The sequence below is a fragment of the Lampetra planeri genome, chromosome 37, assembly GCF_965212315.1.
Source record: "Lampetra planeri chromosome 37, kcLamPlan1.2.h2, whole genome shotgun sequence".
Lineage (NCBI taxonomy): Eukaryota > Metazoa > Chordata > Hyperoartia > Petromyzontiformes > Petromyzontidae > Lampetra > Lampetra planeri.
This window is the reverse complement of record NC_136143.1, coordinates 3,458,079-3,473,069: the sequence shown is the minus strand read 5'-3', so window position 1 is coordinate 3,473,069 and position 14,991 is coordinate 3,458,079. Positions and strand designations below refer to the sequence as shown.

Below are 14,991 nucleotides of genomic sequence, written 5' to 3'. Positions count from 1 at the left end.
TACATTGGCAGCGTTTCAATCACGTAGCTCAAGCTACTTGTCAAACTGTGTTTCCGTGACATGTCTATGTTTCTGTTTAAAGGCAGCATAAATAAATGGTGGGTTTTTTTTATTTAACATTTTTTATGCTTGCACACCTCGTTGCCAACACGCAGTGCCTTCAATATTTATTTTGGTGCAGTTGGATCCGCTAAACTTTTTTAAAAATATAAATCTTTGATGCAACAAACAAACTATAAAGTCGCCAATGCTGCGGGATTGTAAGAATCCCATGAAAGGGGGCAGCGAAGCAATCGCGACTGACACTCCTCCTCCTCCACTGCCCCACGTCTGTCGCAGCGCGAACACATTTCCGTTACGGCCAAATGCCAAAAACCTCGATCCACCCTCTACACCACGACACCTCGGACCAAATGGTGGCCCCGCGACACCAAGAGTGAAAAGGGATTAAAACGCGAGAAGGCTTCTATCGTTTAGCGACGAGGGCGCCGTGAGCAGCTTAGCACATGAGCCAATTGGAGCCTAAGCCTGCCTCTACCCCTGACCCTAGCATCGCGCCTGCCTCTGCTGCTTCTCCCCACCTCCTCGGAGTTGATGGGGCGGAGCGCACGGGGCCTCCACGGCATCGAGAGGCACGACGAGAGGAGATGACCTACTCGAGAGGAGACGGGGTGATGAGATCGAATCATGTGCAGGAGTGAGATGGAAGGTAATATGGGACAATTGTGGATAGCGACAGCGTGGAATGGCCTTCATCCAGCAGTGGATTGACAATAACTGCTGCTGATGATATCATTGGAATACTTCTATCATACTCTCCCAAACAGTTTTTTTTGTCACAGTCCCACAAAAAGCTTTCAATCTACTGCTGGATGAAGACCTGTCCATTGGGGTTTGACCATACTTTACCTTGCTGGTCAATGTATGTTGGAGGAGGGAGACCCAGGACCGGTTCACGTACCACTTGCCACTGATGTTAGTCGTGACCGGGTCGCCAATGAAAACAGCCTCTTCGCTCAACGGGCCTTGCATGAGATAGTCTGCTTCACTTGGAATTTAACTAGGATACCTATCGGCACTATAATGCCTTCGTTTGAGCCGCTATCAAAGTACTGGACTGCATGATCGAGCCAAGCAACTACATTCCCAGCTGTCGAGGCATGAGGCTTCGTGTCACCGGTGCAGCTATCGAACGTGCAGGCAGTGCAACTGCACAGAGAGGCGCGGAAGACGAAGAGGTGGGGGGAAGTCGGACAGGGCCGGGTGGGGGGAAGGTGCGGGGGGGGGGGGCTCCGGTTCATTCCTTGCACCAGGGCCCACGCTCACCTCGCTACGCCACTGGGCGCACGCGGCTGTAGTCAAGTGGCGTGGTGAGGACTCGGGGGAGGGATGGGGGGGGGCGGGCGGTCTCCGACATGGAGGAGAGCTGACGGCGCTCGCTCTCCTTCACGAGTCGCGCGCTGCTCCCTCGCGATTGACGGCGTCCGCGAAGGGGCGGCGTGCGTCACAGGACCGACGCGGATTCATCCGTCACGACCCGCCCGCATCAAGCACGCGAGTTATTAACGCCGCACAGCCGGAAGAGCTCAGTCCTCCCCGCTTAGCGAGGATCCGCTGCCGCTGGCGGCGGCGGTGGTGGTTGCGGCCGCCCGGGCATCCGTCTGCGTCCCCGCATGACGACGACCATGGAGGGTCTGTAACTTCGCGCCATCGATTATCCTCCGGCGATCGCAGATCCCACCGACTGCTTTAAGCGCGATGCGTGACGCCCCCAGCACCCCCCCCCTCCCCACGAGCCGCCTAGTCTCCACACCCCCCCAGCCCACTCCCGCCTGACCAAGCCAGGCGACCGGCAAGGCTGTGATCACGTAGGACCGCAGCTGAAGCGTGACTGAGCGGTTACACGGATTCTCCAATCTTGTTCGATTAGATGCGCTCAACGAACAGAGGTCGAGCGCGCGCGCGCTGGTTGGTCGTGCTGCTGTGACTTGCGGCTGTCACCTCCGCCGTACAAAAACAAGCGAGACGTTGCAGGGGAGAGAATGACAATCTCACAATAGCCGAATAGGGGTGGTGGGGGGGGAACTGCGTGTGACCGCGTTGCTCCCGAGTGGCGCGTTGTTGCTGTTACTGCCGCCGCTGTTATTATTATCGTCTTTATTACGCAATTGACGAGAACCCGTGTTAAGTAATGTCCCGGGAAAACAAACAAACAAAAATACCATTCTGGGAAAACGAGGACAGGTGACAACCCTTGCTGTGACACCAACGTGTCCAAGTTGCCCCACCACCCCCCCCCCCCTCGCCAGCAACGTGCCACGCTCGTGCCCGGTGCCACCGCGTCCCCAGCGCGGCGTTGGCAGCGGGCAAACCGCGGCAAGGTCGGCCTGGCCGGTGACCCCCGGGCTGCCGATTGAAGCCCCGCGGCACTGAGCCGTGGGGCTCAGCGGCTCTGTGGGAGGAGGGGAGGGGGGGGCGCGCTGTCACAGAGTTTACGAGCATTATCCGGAACGATTATTGTATTTCTAAAAATCGCAATAGCGCAAAGTCAAGGTCAAACTCCGTTTAATTCTGCCATGACGAGACGCTGCGGGCTTGCGAGGGGTCAGCAAAGGATTTTACGGAACAGGATCGTTAGTTTTGTCACGCTGCCATTTAAATAACACCGCGGTCGCTTCTACAAAAGCCTCAACATGTGTCCCCTGATCTGATGGAGTGCTCCGTAGCTCCCAAGCCTGGCAGATATAAGTTCATCCTCACAGCCTTTTGGAGAAAACTACGTTTTCCATGAAATGTACACCAATTGCTTGGGTGGTGGCAGTGGTGCACAAGCACGATTGACGCAACAAAAACTCAACACATCAACACCGCGGTCTTAAAATAAATGTATTTCAGATGACGTTTCGAGCAATGACCCTTCTACATAGCACATAAAACCCTTGTTGTGTTTTCGGTACAACGCGACAACACGGCGGAGATCTGCTTTGGGGAGCGACTGCAGTTGAAGCGGAGGGAAGAGTGAATGACTGGTGCCATGTGTGCGTGTGTGTGTGCATGTGTGTACGTGTGTGTGTGTGCGTGTGTGTGCGTGCGTGTGTGTGTCTGCGTGTGTGTGCGTGCGCGTGTGTGTGCATGTGCGTGTGTGTGCGTGCGCGTGTGTGCGTGCGCGTGTGTGCGTGTGTCTGCATGTGTGTGTGCGTGCGTGCGCATGTGTGCGCGTGTGTGTCTGCATGTGTGTGTGCGTGCGTGCTTTGCGTGCAGGGAAATGACGAACTTAAGGGCTGCGGGGACGTCGCCCGTGTGACAGCAGGGATCGGCAGCTCCGCACGAGTCCCGGATCTATGACAAGGTCCGCCGCACCCCCTGTTGGCTGAACGTCTCCACTGAGCCCGAGACTCCGCGCTCCGCCATCATCACAGCGTTGTGGGATGCTGTTGGCATGAATGACGCGATACAAAAAATGAACGTATAATTATTATCATCATCATCATCATCTCCGTTCATCCCGTCCATCCCGGTGTGATTACCACCGGAGCCGTCACCAGCGCTTTATTTCAACCGGGCCTGTCGAAGTCGGCATAGATACGGGGAATGTCCTGCACCCGGCACACCATCCAGTTTACCTCTTGCCATGGCTGTGGCTGCAGCTCGTGACGCGCCACCTACTTCAGTCCACCGGTGACCCGAGAGGAAATATTCGGTGAGAGTTTATTCCCCCGGCAATCGCCAAGGCTATTTTAGCCGACGCGATATAATAATTATCGCCGTCATCGTCGAGCTCGCATCATAATCATTGTCATCTTTGTCAATCGTCATCAGCAGCAGCAGCAGCAGAAGCACTGCCATTATCCTGTCCTGCAATGTCAAATTACATGATGACGACGATGATGGTGATCGTCTTCGTGATTGTTGTTATTTCCGTTCACGATTGTGGCCTAATCACAGTCTGCCGCTCGTCAGCTGCTACGCCGCGGGGTTCAGGGCTCGGCCGGGTGCCGGGATTTATCGCGGAAAAATCTGCATGCGTCCACTGTCAGATTGGGGGGTGGGGGGGGGGGGGGTGCAGTAGAGCTATCGTGTGGGGGGCCCAGTCTGTCTGTCGTGTGGGGGGCACCATCGCAGCGATTTGCCACTCAGGAGGAGGAGGGTGAACGTTGCTGGGCCAAGGGGACGTTTGGTGGCGCGGCGCCCCCACCCCGGTGACCCCCACCCCGCCGGCCCCCACCCCGCCAGCCCCCACCCCGCCAGCCCCCACCCCGGTGACCCCCACCCCGCCAGCCCCCACCCCGCCGGCCCCCACCCCGCCGGCCCCCTGACACCAGGGTGGGGGGCGTCCGCTGATGGCATCCTGCAGCCCGGGTCGTTGCCCCAATCGCGCCCCGTAACCCTCCCTACCTGTAACCATCCCTACCTGTAACCGTCGGCACAGAGATGAGCGGCAGGGTGGCGGCGCAGTGGCAACACTCGTGCCTCGCAGCAACAAGGGCCTAGGTTCGAATTCCAACTTGGGCGTCTTTTTGCTGTGGCGTTTGTATGTCCCCCCCCCCCCCCTGTTCCGCGTGGGTTTCCTCCGGGGTCCCCCAAATTTCCTCCCCATAGCTATAAACAAAGCGGACAATATTCTTTGGGTCTTTCGGTAAAATCACGTAGACAGGAACATCCTGAAATCGAGCCTCAAGGCTGCGCGAGGCTGTCCCGGCGGTGAACGAGCGGAACCATCGCAGCGAGCAGCGTGCGGCCGTCGTGCCACGGAGATGCGTTCCTCTGAATGTGTGCGCGGTCGCGAACACAAAGACGAGAGATAAAGAATATTTATATTCTCTCCCCTCCTGTCCCTTCGCAACGCCGGCAGTAATTACGCAGCGGGCGCACGGAGCTGGGAGAGCAGGGATCGATGTCTGTGCCGTTGCATTCCTCCCCCGCCCGTCCCCCACACCAGCAGTTCAAATCCATTAACAGTGGAATTGATTCCTGGGTCCAGCACATCACGTCGCCTCAAACGTACCCGGGAGGATAGAAATGAATTTCTGGGTCACTTGATCCATATTTTATTTCACAGCCGCTATAATAAATGGGCTTCTGTTTTGTTTCCTTGCCGATTAGAGGCACCGAGTGATAACGCGCTTTAATTGTTTCTCGGGCGAGTTGCGTGGATTACACGGACTTCCAAAAGTCCCAGCACTCGCCGTTAATCATTCGGCTTAGGACTGTGGGTGACACGGACGGGTCGCGACTCGCCGTAATTGCTCCGCCAGCCCCCAGCCGCTGGCTCCTGCACGACGCGCTCCACGCGGGAAACTAAATTGACAACGAAGAGGGGGGCCTGGTGAATCAGGGGCGGCCAGAGAGCGCCGGGCAGACACCCGCTCAGCGCCGAGGTTCGACTATTGCGCCGGGTTTTCAAGTGATATGAGTGAACCGGTGTCGGCATAGTTCCCGATAGCTGCGCGACAAATGTCCGTTGCATTGATGGGATGGTGCCGTGGTGCAGTGCTTGGCGAACTGGTCTTGCCTTCCAGAGGTCAACCAGTTGGGTTCGACCTCCCGTTGCGGCAGTTGAAACAACGGAGCAAGTTTCTTAATTCCCCTCCCCCCCCCCAACCTCTGTCCACCCAGCGGTGTCAATGGGCTACACCCCTGTTAGTGTGTCGGCAGGTCACGGGCGGTGGGGTAAAGCTTGTGTACTCCCACCTCTTTCCATGACCTCTGCTCAGAGTGGGCCAAGACTCTAGCGATCCCTCTGCATGTACGTATGCACGTTGAACTTCTTTCGCACCGTACGTAGCCAACCGTGCTAATCGGAGGTGCGGGGTGAAGGACGGTGAACTAAACATCGGTTTTTACCCTCGGGTGTCTCTGGCGGGGGCTCTCGTGCCCGCGAGTGAGTGCGGTACGAGCAGGGCAACTGATGGCAACAACATCAACAGCAACAACATCAACAACAACAAAAAAGTACCGACTCTGAAATGTAGATCTCGGTGCGCCGCTCACTGCCTGCGTTGGCGCCGTTGGCTGCGTGCGCCGCTTTGGCCTCCGAGAGCCGTAACGGTGCCCGCGTGTCTCACACCCCCCGCCACCCCCCACACCCCCCACACCCCCCACACCCCCCACACCCCCCACACCCCCCACACCCCCCACACCCCCGCCACCCCCCACACCCCCCACACCCCCCACACCCCCCACACCCCCCACACCCCCACACCCCCCACACCCCCCACACCCCCCACACCCCCCACACCCCCACACCCCCCACACCCCCCACACCCCCCACACCCCCCACACCCCCCACACCCCCGCCACCCCCCACACCCCCCACACCCCCCACACCCCCCACACCCCCCACACCCCCCACACCCCCGCCACCCCCCACACCCCCCACACCCCCGCCACCCCCCACACCCCCCACACCACGCGCAGCCTCACGAGGAGCATGCGGAGCTGAGGGCACCTGGCGGTGCCGCGAGAGCAGCAAGAGAGGGGAGAGAGAGCGAGCGGAGAGGGAGAGAGTGAGAGAGAGAGAGGAGGGAGCGCGCCCTGGAGGAGGGATCTCGACTCGGCGCCAAACTGGAGAACCTCGAGCAGCTCATCAAGGTGCACACGGCAAACAACACGGCAGACAACACGGCAGACATCACGGCAGACAACACGGCAGACAACACGGCAGACAACACGGCAGACAACACGGCAGACAACACGGCAGACAACACGGCAGACATCACGACAGACAACACGACAGACAACACGGCAGACAACACGACAGACATCACGACAGACATCACGGCAGACATCACGACAGACATCACGGCAGACATCACGACAGACATCACGACAGACATCACGACAGACAACACGGCAGACAACACGGCAGACAACACGGCAGACATCACGGCAGACAACACGGCAGACAACACGGCAGACATCACGACAGACAACACGGCAGACAACACGGCAGACATCACGACAGACATCACGACAGACATCACGGCAGACATCACGACAGACAACACGGCAGACAACACGGCAGACATCACGACAGACAACACGGCAGACAACACGGCAGACAACACGGCAGACAACACGGCAGACAACACGGCAGACAACACGGCAGACAACACGGCAGACAACACGGCAAACAACACGGCAGACAACACGGCAGACAACACGGCAGACAACACGGCAGACAACACGGCAGACAACACGGCAGACAACACGGCAGACATCACGGCAAACAACACGGCAGACAACACGGCAGACAACACGGCAGACAACACGGCAGACAACACGGCAGACAACACGGCAGACAACACGGCAAACAACACGGCAGACAACACGGCAGACAACACGGCAGACAACACGGCAGACAACACGGCAGACAACACGGCAAACAACACGGCAGACAACACGGCAAACAACACGGCAGACAACACGGCAAACAACACGGCAGACATCACGGCAAACAACACGGCAGACAACACGGCAGACAACACGGCAAACAACACGGCAGACAACACGGCAGACAACACGGCAGACAACACGGCAAACAACACGGCAGACAACACGGCAGACAACACGGCAGACAACACGGCAGACAACACGGCAGACAACACGGCAGACATCATGACAAACAACACGGCAGACAACACGGCAGACATCACGGCAGACAACACGGCAGACAACACGGCAGACAACACGGCAAACAACACGGCAGACATCACGACAGACAACACGGCAGACAACACGGCAGACATCATGACAGAAAACACGGCAAACAACACGGCAGACAACACGGCAAACAACACGGCAGACATCACGACAGACAACACGGCAGACAACACGGCAGACATCACGACAGACAACACGGCAAACAACACGGCAGACAACACGGCAGACAACACGGCAGACATCACGACAGACAACACGGCAGACAACACGGCAGACATCACGACAGACAACACGGCAAACAACACGGCAGACAACACGGCAGACAACACCACAGACAACACGGCAAACAACACGGCAGACAACACGGCAGACATCACGACAGACAACACGGCAAACAACACGGCAGACAACACGGCAGACATCACGACAGACAACACGGCAAACAACACGGCAGACAACACGGCAGACATCACGGCAGACATCACGACAGACAACACGGCAAACAACACGGCAGACAACACGGCAGACAACACGGCAGACATCATGACAGACAACACGGCAAACAACACTGCAGACAACACGGCAGACATCACGGCAGACATCACGACAGACAACACGGCAAACAACACGGCAAACAACACGGCAGACAACACGGCAGACATCACGACAGACAACACGGCAAACAACACGGCAGACAACACGGCAGACATCACGACAGACAACACGGCAGACAACACGGCAAACAACACGGCAGACAACACGGCAGACATCACGACAGACAACACGGCAGACAACACGGCAGACATCACGGCAGACATCACGACAGACAACACGGCAGACAACACGGCAGACATCACGGCAGACATCACGACAGACAACACGGCAGACAACACGGCAAACAACACGGCAGACAACACGGCAGACAACACGGCAGACATCACGACAGACATCACGGCAAACAACACGGCAAACAACACGACCCCCCCGCCCCTCCCCGCCCCCCCATTGCACCGGTTGTCCCAAGCTGAGCAGGGCTGAGCCTGGGTAGTGCAGCAGGTTGGCTGCGGGGCTACGTGTTGCCGCCTGTGCTGAACACCAGTCACCCTCTCTTGCCACGGCACCTCACATCGGTGGCTAGGAGATGTTAACTACCTCGCCTGGTTTTCAGGAGCTAGTGGGTTCGATCCCGACCCTGATGCTTGTAAATTTGGAGTTTGCATGTTCTCCCCGTGATCGTGTGGATTTTTCTCCGGGTCCTCCAGTTTTTCCCTCCACGTTTATAAACATGCGCTTCGAGTATTTGGCTGCTATACATTTTCACACGATAAGCCACTTGGGTGAGCTATCATTTGTGGCCAGGTCGCTTCTGAAAAAGAGCTATACAGCTCCGTGGGCCTTGCCTGATGAAATAAAAAACAAGTTTTGTTTTAGTATCGCGGAAACGCTCGTTCACCTTTTTTCCACTGGCACATCTGAGCCGTGCCAGTGCAGGCGCATCGCAGTGCCAGGCGGTTTTACCACTCACATTTCCCTCGTCGAGCCGGAACCAAACGTTGAAAGAAGAGACGTCCGAATCTGGCTCGGGGCCAAGCAGCGCCAGGGCTGGGGTTAACGACGTTCTACGCCCCCCGCAGCATATGCGCGAGGCTGCCGAGAGGAGGCAGCAGCTGGAGGCAGAGCATGAGGAGGCACTGGCCGTGCTCCGAGCCAAGCAGGACGAGATCACGTTCCTCCAGAAGGTGGGCGTCCTCTCCCGTCCTCTTCCCTCGCCCGCCCGCACGGTAGGGTCGCCGCGACGTCGCAGCGCAACGATGTTATCGCACGATGTCAGCTCCGCGAGAGTCGCGTCGGATCGTCCGCGTGCGTTAACGCTGCCACGATTGTGGCCGTACCGCTATTTGGGTCTTCACGATACGGCGGTACTGCAATGTAAGGTCCGCGGTTATTGTACCGTCCGTGTATATTATACGTACCGCTTTCCACTGTACAACCGAGCCATGCTGGTGCCGTGCCGAGCCAGTCAAGCATGGCTCAGCTTGGGTTTCCACTGCAGAACCAGAGCCGAACTGCTGTTGTTGCAAGCAAAAGTGAATAAGTCGAGTCGCATGTGTACTGATGCAATGTATGACGAAAATTATTAACCCTGCCCCTGCTTGGCCCCCCCTCCAGATTCAGAGGTCGCGTGAGTTTCGGCTTTCTTTTCCTGGCTCGAAAATAGACAGTGGGAAAACCACCAGTACGGCGAGGCACCTACGCTTGCACGGTGGGGATGTGGCAGTGGGAAAGTGGCATTAGTGTTGTTGCAGCGTGTTGATACCAGGGGCGGTTTCTTCATTAGGGCGATTGGGCGACGCACCACCAATGTCATTCAACCACAGAGTCACGCTAGCCGTCACTGTGCCGCTGGATATAGTCCAATCAGCGTCATGCTACGTGGAGTACCGCCTCTTTTTGGGCGATTTCCCTCCAGCTGAGAATCGCCCCGAGTGGTCCCATAGACTTACATTCAAAGATGTTTTTTTTCGAACGGGGGCGCTGCAATGCATTCTATATGGGTTCCGGGAGGGCTCGCCCTAACGTGCTTACGTCATCATACGTGCTTACGTCATCATACGTAAGCACGTTTCATCCAACAATATAATTTGTCGCCACCTAGTGGAATCTTTAATAAAATAGACCTGAGTGGTTTGTTTTAATAGTGAGTATAGAAACAAACAAGATGTATTGTAAGAGTCACTTTATTTTTCATTAATATTAAAGAAGTGAAGTTGCCTTTTACATGCTTAAGCTGTTAATTTATCTATTGCATGGGTGGACCTTATCCTTATCAATCATCCAGACATTTGCCCCCCCTGAGAGATTTTGCAGGAGCCGCCACTGGTTGATACTCCAATGTATCGCACAGTGTAAGGTTCGCGGTAAGTGTATTGTCTGAACGCATTAGGATTAACGTGATTGAGGTTTCATCTGTGTGTGATGTGGCTCGGTGATGGCGGTGTTGGAATGGATTCAGCATGCACATAGACACACTGGATAGGCTTGGTCTGTGGATTGGTGACATCTGTGTGGAGCTTTGAGAGTTATCATCCATGTATGTGTGGGTTTCCTGTGGATACTCCAGTTCATCCGACGTGTCAATCATCAGTGGATTTGGTTAAACATCCCAATGTAGCGGGATGCACCTGAAGAAGAGTCTTGAGACTCGGTTGGGCTTTCCTGGGTCAAGGACGACTTGATTAAGATGCAGACAAGAGTCCGCCGTGATCGATGTTTTGGGGAGACCAAGAAGGAACTGGGTGCTTTTTTGGGGGGGAATTTGTTCTAACATTACAATGGTAATAAGGTGGAGCAAATGATGATCTCATTAAAACGTCATACAATTATGCAATTTAACTGTCAGTTAAATAGTTTAGCCTCATTTATACCGTGAAATGCATGGCAATTGAACGTGTGGTTTGGCATTTCCATACCTATGATGGTGACAAACAGAGGCCCAAGTCGGTCAGCCCCTCGGCTGGCAGATCCTCTTTAACGCCCAGGCCACGTGAACGTGAGGCCTGTGCGCCCCTCTGCTCTGAGAAGCGCTTGAACCCCACGCGCCGCCGCCGCCCTCACTCGGGAAACTTATCTGAGCACCTCCGAGCACCGCGGGGTTCATTGCAATTCTCGGCACACGGGGGCCCGACGGCGCGGCAAGCGTCGCGGCGTCGACAGGGGCTCGCGCAAAGTATACGCGGCCTTTTTGGCGGCACTGCGGCGAGCCGAGCGCTGATTGATCACCGTGCTCGCGCAGCCGCCGCCGCCGCTTGGCATGGCGCGCACGCAGGGGCTCGCTCGACGGTCGCACCGGCCGCTTTCAACCGCGCCCGGAGGGGGGGGGGGGCGCAGACTCGTGGCGAGCGACACCGGACGCTGGCGGCGGTGGTGCTGGCCACGGCTCGTTCGAGGTTAATAATTCCGCTCGCACCGGCCGCTTGGTGACCCAGCCAGGAGAGAGAGCGTGACCCCGGCTTCTCTCGCGTCGCGCTGCCTTTGGTTTTCACGTGGAGGTGGTGCCGTGGCTGCGTGTGTGTGGGGTTGCCGCACGTTCGTGTGTGGCTGTGGGTCCGCGAGTGGTGGTGCCGTGGGTTCCTGTGTGGTGGTGCCGTGGGTTCCTTTGTGGTGGTGCCGTGGGTTGCTATGTGGTGGTGCTGTGGGTTCCTTTGTGGTGGTGCCGTGGGTTGCTATGTGGTGGTGTCGTGGGTTCCTGTGTGGTGGTGCCGTGGGTTCCTGTGTGGTGGTGCTGTGGGTTCCTGTGTGGTGGTGCTGTGGGTTCCTGTGTGGTGGTGCCGTGGGTTCCTGTGTGGTGGTGCCGTGGGTTCCTGTGTGGTGGTGCCGTGGGTTGCTATGTGGTGGTGCCGTGGGTTCCTGTGTGGTGGTGCCGTGGGTTGCTTTGTGCACTGGTGCGGTGACTCGGTGGCTCTGTGCGTGCGTGCAGGCTCAGGTGGAAGCTAAGAAGGAACATGAGGGAGCAGTTCACCTGCTCGAGGTAATCGACCTTCTCTACATTCTTTTACGCTTATCGTTAACCAGCACACACCTTCTCATGTCGGAACAATCAACGCAATTATAATCGTTACAATTTGCAACGTGTTCAGTTTTAGTTCACGCTTTAGCTGCTACATTGCCAACTAGTTTTGTTCAAGCTGTACGGTTGTCGAGTTCGGCGCCCGTTGGCTCTCTATAACCGGACACCGTTGCTGATTTAGGAGTCACTAAAATGTCTTGCGTTTATCGACAAAACAGAATTTCGCGCTTGCGGGCAACCAGCGCGGGAATTGCAGATCGCTCCGTGGGCACATTTTATGTTTTGTAGATTTAGATTTTTTTTTAAGACACGAAGCCTTTACAGTCCCGCACATAAACATGCCCTGTTGCGTATCACAGCATTGAGAATTACTTTATTTTAATGGGCGGTTATATTAAAACTCATTGCTATTGTATACACTGCTATATCGCATAGCCACACTGGTGGTTTATTTTGTTAAACGTTTTTTTCGCAAGATATCCTGGTTTGAACATAAATATTTTCAGAATCCAAATTTGGCCTCTTGGACACCCCCCGGATACCCCCTCCCCCGTACCATGCAATAGCAACCCGCACACACCCCACACACGCAGTCCACGCCAACTTGCACTATCCACTCAAATATTCTGTATTCTCGCAGAATATATTTTAACATCTTTGAATATAATATTCACAAGCACCGCAGACTATATTCATCATTATTACTATCATTTCAACATTACATTCTTATCATTATGATCACCCTCACCATGACCATGCATTAAGCTTTTTTGCCCTGATGGACCAATGTTTTATTTCTCTACATGTGTTTGACCCCATCCAGAGCACCCTGGATACCATGCAGGTACTTCCCTTTCATCAGCGCCATCCACCGGGAGCCTCAGTTGGAACCATGCCCGCTCCCTCTCGGAAAGGGTCGGCCGCTCATCCCCCGCGCTGCGTTTAGATTCCCTCCCGCGCCCCTTCGGGAGACTCGCGCTCTCTCAGCGCCGTGCTCCCGGGCGCTGCACAACGCCCGCAGCGTGGGATCGGCAACGAGCCGCCAGTCGGGCGTTTGCGCTCAACCTGCCCGCGGCGCGTTTTGTTTGATGCGCGGAGGGCCAGGAGAGGCACCCAGCTGAGGTTCCCTAATTGTCCGTGATAGGCACCGCTTTTCTTTATTCGTTGTGTTTCCGCATTTTATGGGAGGATTTTTTTTTGCTGCACCGTGGTTCAGGCGAGGGCACCGCTGCACCACAACATTGTCTCGGCACAACCCCCACTCCTCCTCAGTGCGTCCGTCTACCACGCACACGCGCAGAGCACACGCGCAGAGCGGCGCACGCACACACAGCCGTGACGAACCCGTCGTCTGTAAACGCACGAGGGCTCTTTGGTGTCCCCTTCCGAAGTGTGGCCGTACATGTTCTTTGTGAGCGTGACCACCGCCTGAGACGTACCCACCACGCACGGGGCTCAGCTGTGCACTCCACTCACTCCCGCACGTGTAAAGCATGCGCCCGGCCCGCCACGTGGTGTGGCATGAGCGAGCGACGAGTCCCATCGTCGCCCCGTGTGCCGTGCCTGCATGCCCCGCGTGCCCGTGCTCCCTTCCGCACCCGGCCCCCCACCACACCATCGTTCGCCCCGTGGCCCCCCCCCCCCCCCGAGCACCCCCGCGATTGGCCGTGACTCAGTCCTGGCGTTGTGCGGCAGGGGAAGGTGCGGGAGCTCGAGGAGAAGTGCCGCGTGCAGAGCGAGCAGTTCAACCTCCTGTCCCGCGAACTCGACCGCTTCCGCGTCCAGGCCGGCAAGATGGAGCTGCTGACGAGCGGTGGTAGCGGCGGCGGCAGTGGCCTCGCCACGGAGCCACAGGGCTCCCCCAGCAAGGCCTACGGGGGCCTGGTCAACGGACTCGCGCCCAGTTTCGGCCTTGGTAAAATCGTCGTCAGAATAATTTTGGGGTCAGGGGGGGCGGTTACAGCCAGGCCTTCAGATCAGCTGGGGTCTGTCGTGCTTACTGAGCTGGGGGGGGGATCTCTGTGCCTCGTGTGTGAATGGGGAGTGGGGGGGGTCTCTGTCCCTCGTGTGTGAATGGGGAGTGGGGGGGGGTCTCTGTCCCTCGTGTGTGAATGGGGAGTGGGGGGGAGGGTCTCCGTGCCTCGTGTGTGAATGGGGAGTGGGGGGGGGTCTCCGTGCCTCGTGTGTGAATGGGGAGTTGGGGGGGGTCTCCGTGCCTCGTGTGTGAATGGGGAGTTGGGGGGGGGGTCTCCGTGCCTCGTGTGTGAATGGGGAGTTGGGGGGGGGTCTCCGTGCCTCGTGTGTGAATGGGGAGTGGGGGGGGGGTCTCCGTGCCTCGTGTGTGAATGGGGAGTGGGGGGGGGTCTCCGTGCCTCGTGTGTGAATGGGGAGTGGGGGGGGGTCTCCGTGTCTCGTGTGTGAATGGGGAGTGGGGGGGAGGGTCTCCGTGCCTCGTGTGTGAATGGGGAGTGGGGGGGGGGGTCTCCGTGCCTCGTGTGTGAATGGGGAGTGGGGGGGGGTCTCCGTGTCTCGTGTGTGAATGGGGAGTGGGGGGGGGGGGTCTCCGTGTCTCGTGTTTGAATGGGGAGTGGGCGGGGGGGGGGTCTCCGTGCTTCGTGTGTGAATGGGGAGTGGGGGGGGGGTCTCTGCCTCGTGTGTGAATGGGGAGTGGGGGGGGGTCTCTGCCTCGTGTGTGAATGGTGAGTGGAGTGGGGTTGTCTCTGTGCCTCGTGTGTGAATGGGGTGGGGGGTTGTCTCTGTGC

At 57.2% G+C, this 14,991-nt stretch overlaps 1 protein-coding gene across 1 annotated transcript in view; it reads left to right on the top strand.

Annotated features, from left to right (window-relative positions):
- The first annotated feature begins 3,260 nt into the window (after positions 1 to 3,260).
- LOC144730923 (RIMS-binding protein 2-like) overlaps positions 3,261 to 14,991 on the top strand; it is a 44,815-nt gene continuing 33,084 nt past the window's right edge. Inside the window, exons 1-6 of the mRNA XM_078611789.1 lie at positions 3,261 to 3,349; positions 6,418 to 6,591; positions 9,297 to 9,401; positions 12,140 to 12,190; positions 13,053 to 13,073; positions 13,925 to 14,144. Of these exons, the coding sequence (XP_078467915.1) occupies positions 9,300 to 9,401; positions 12,140 to 12,190; positions 13,053 to 13,073; positions 13,925 to 14,144 (394 nt within the window). The 5' untranslated portion in view covers positions 3,261 to 3,349; positions 6,418 to 6,591; positions 9,297 to 9,299. The remainder of the gene's footprint in view (positions 3,350 to 6,417; positions 6,592 to 9,296; positions 9,402 to 12,139; positions 12,191 to 13,052; positions 13,074 to 13,924; positions 14,145 to 14,991) is intronic.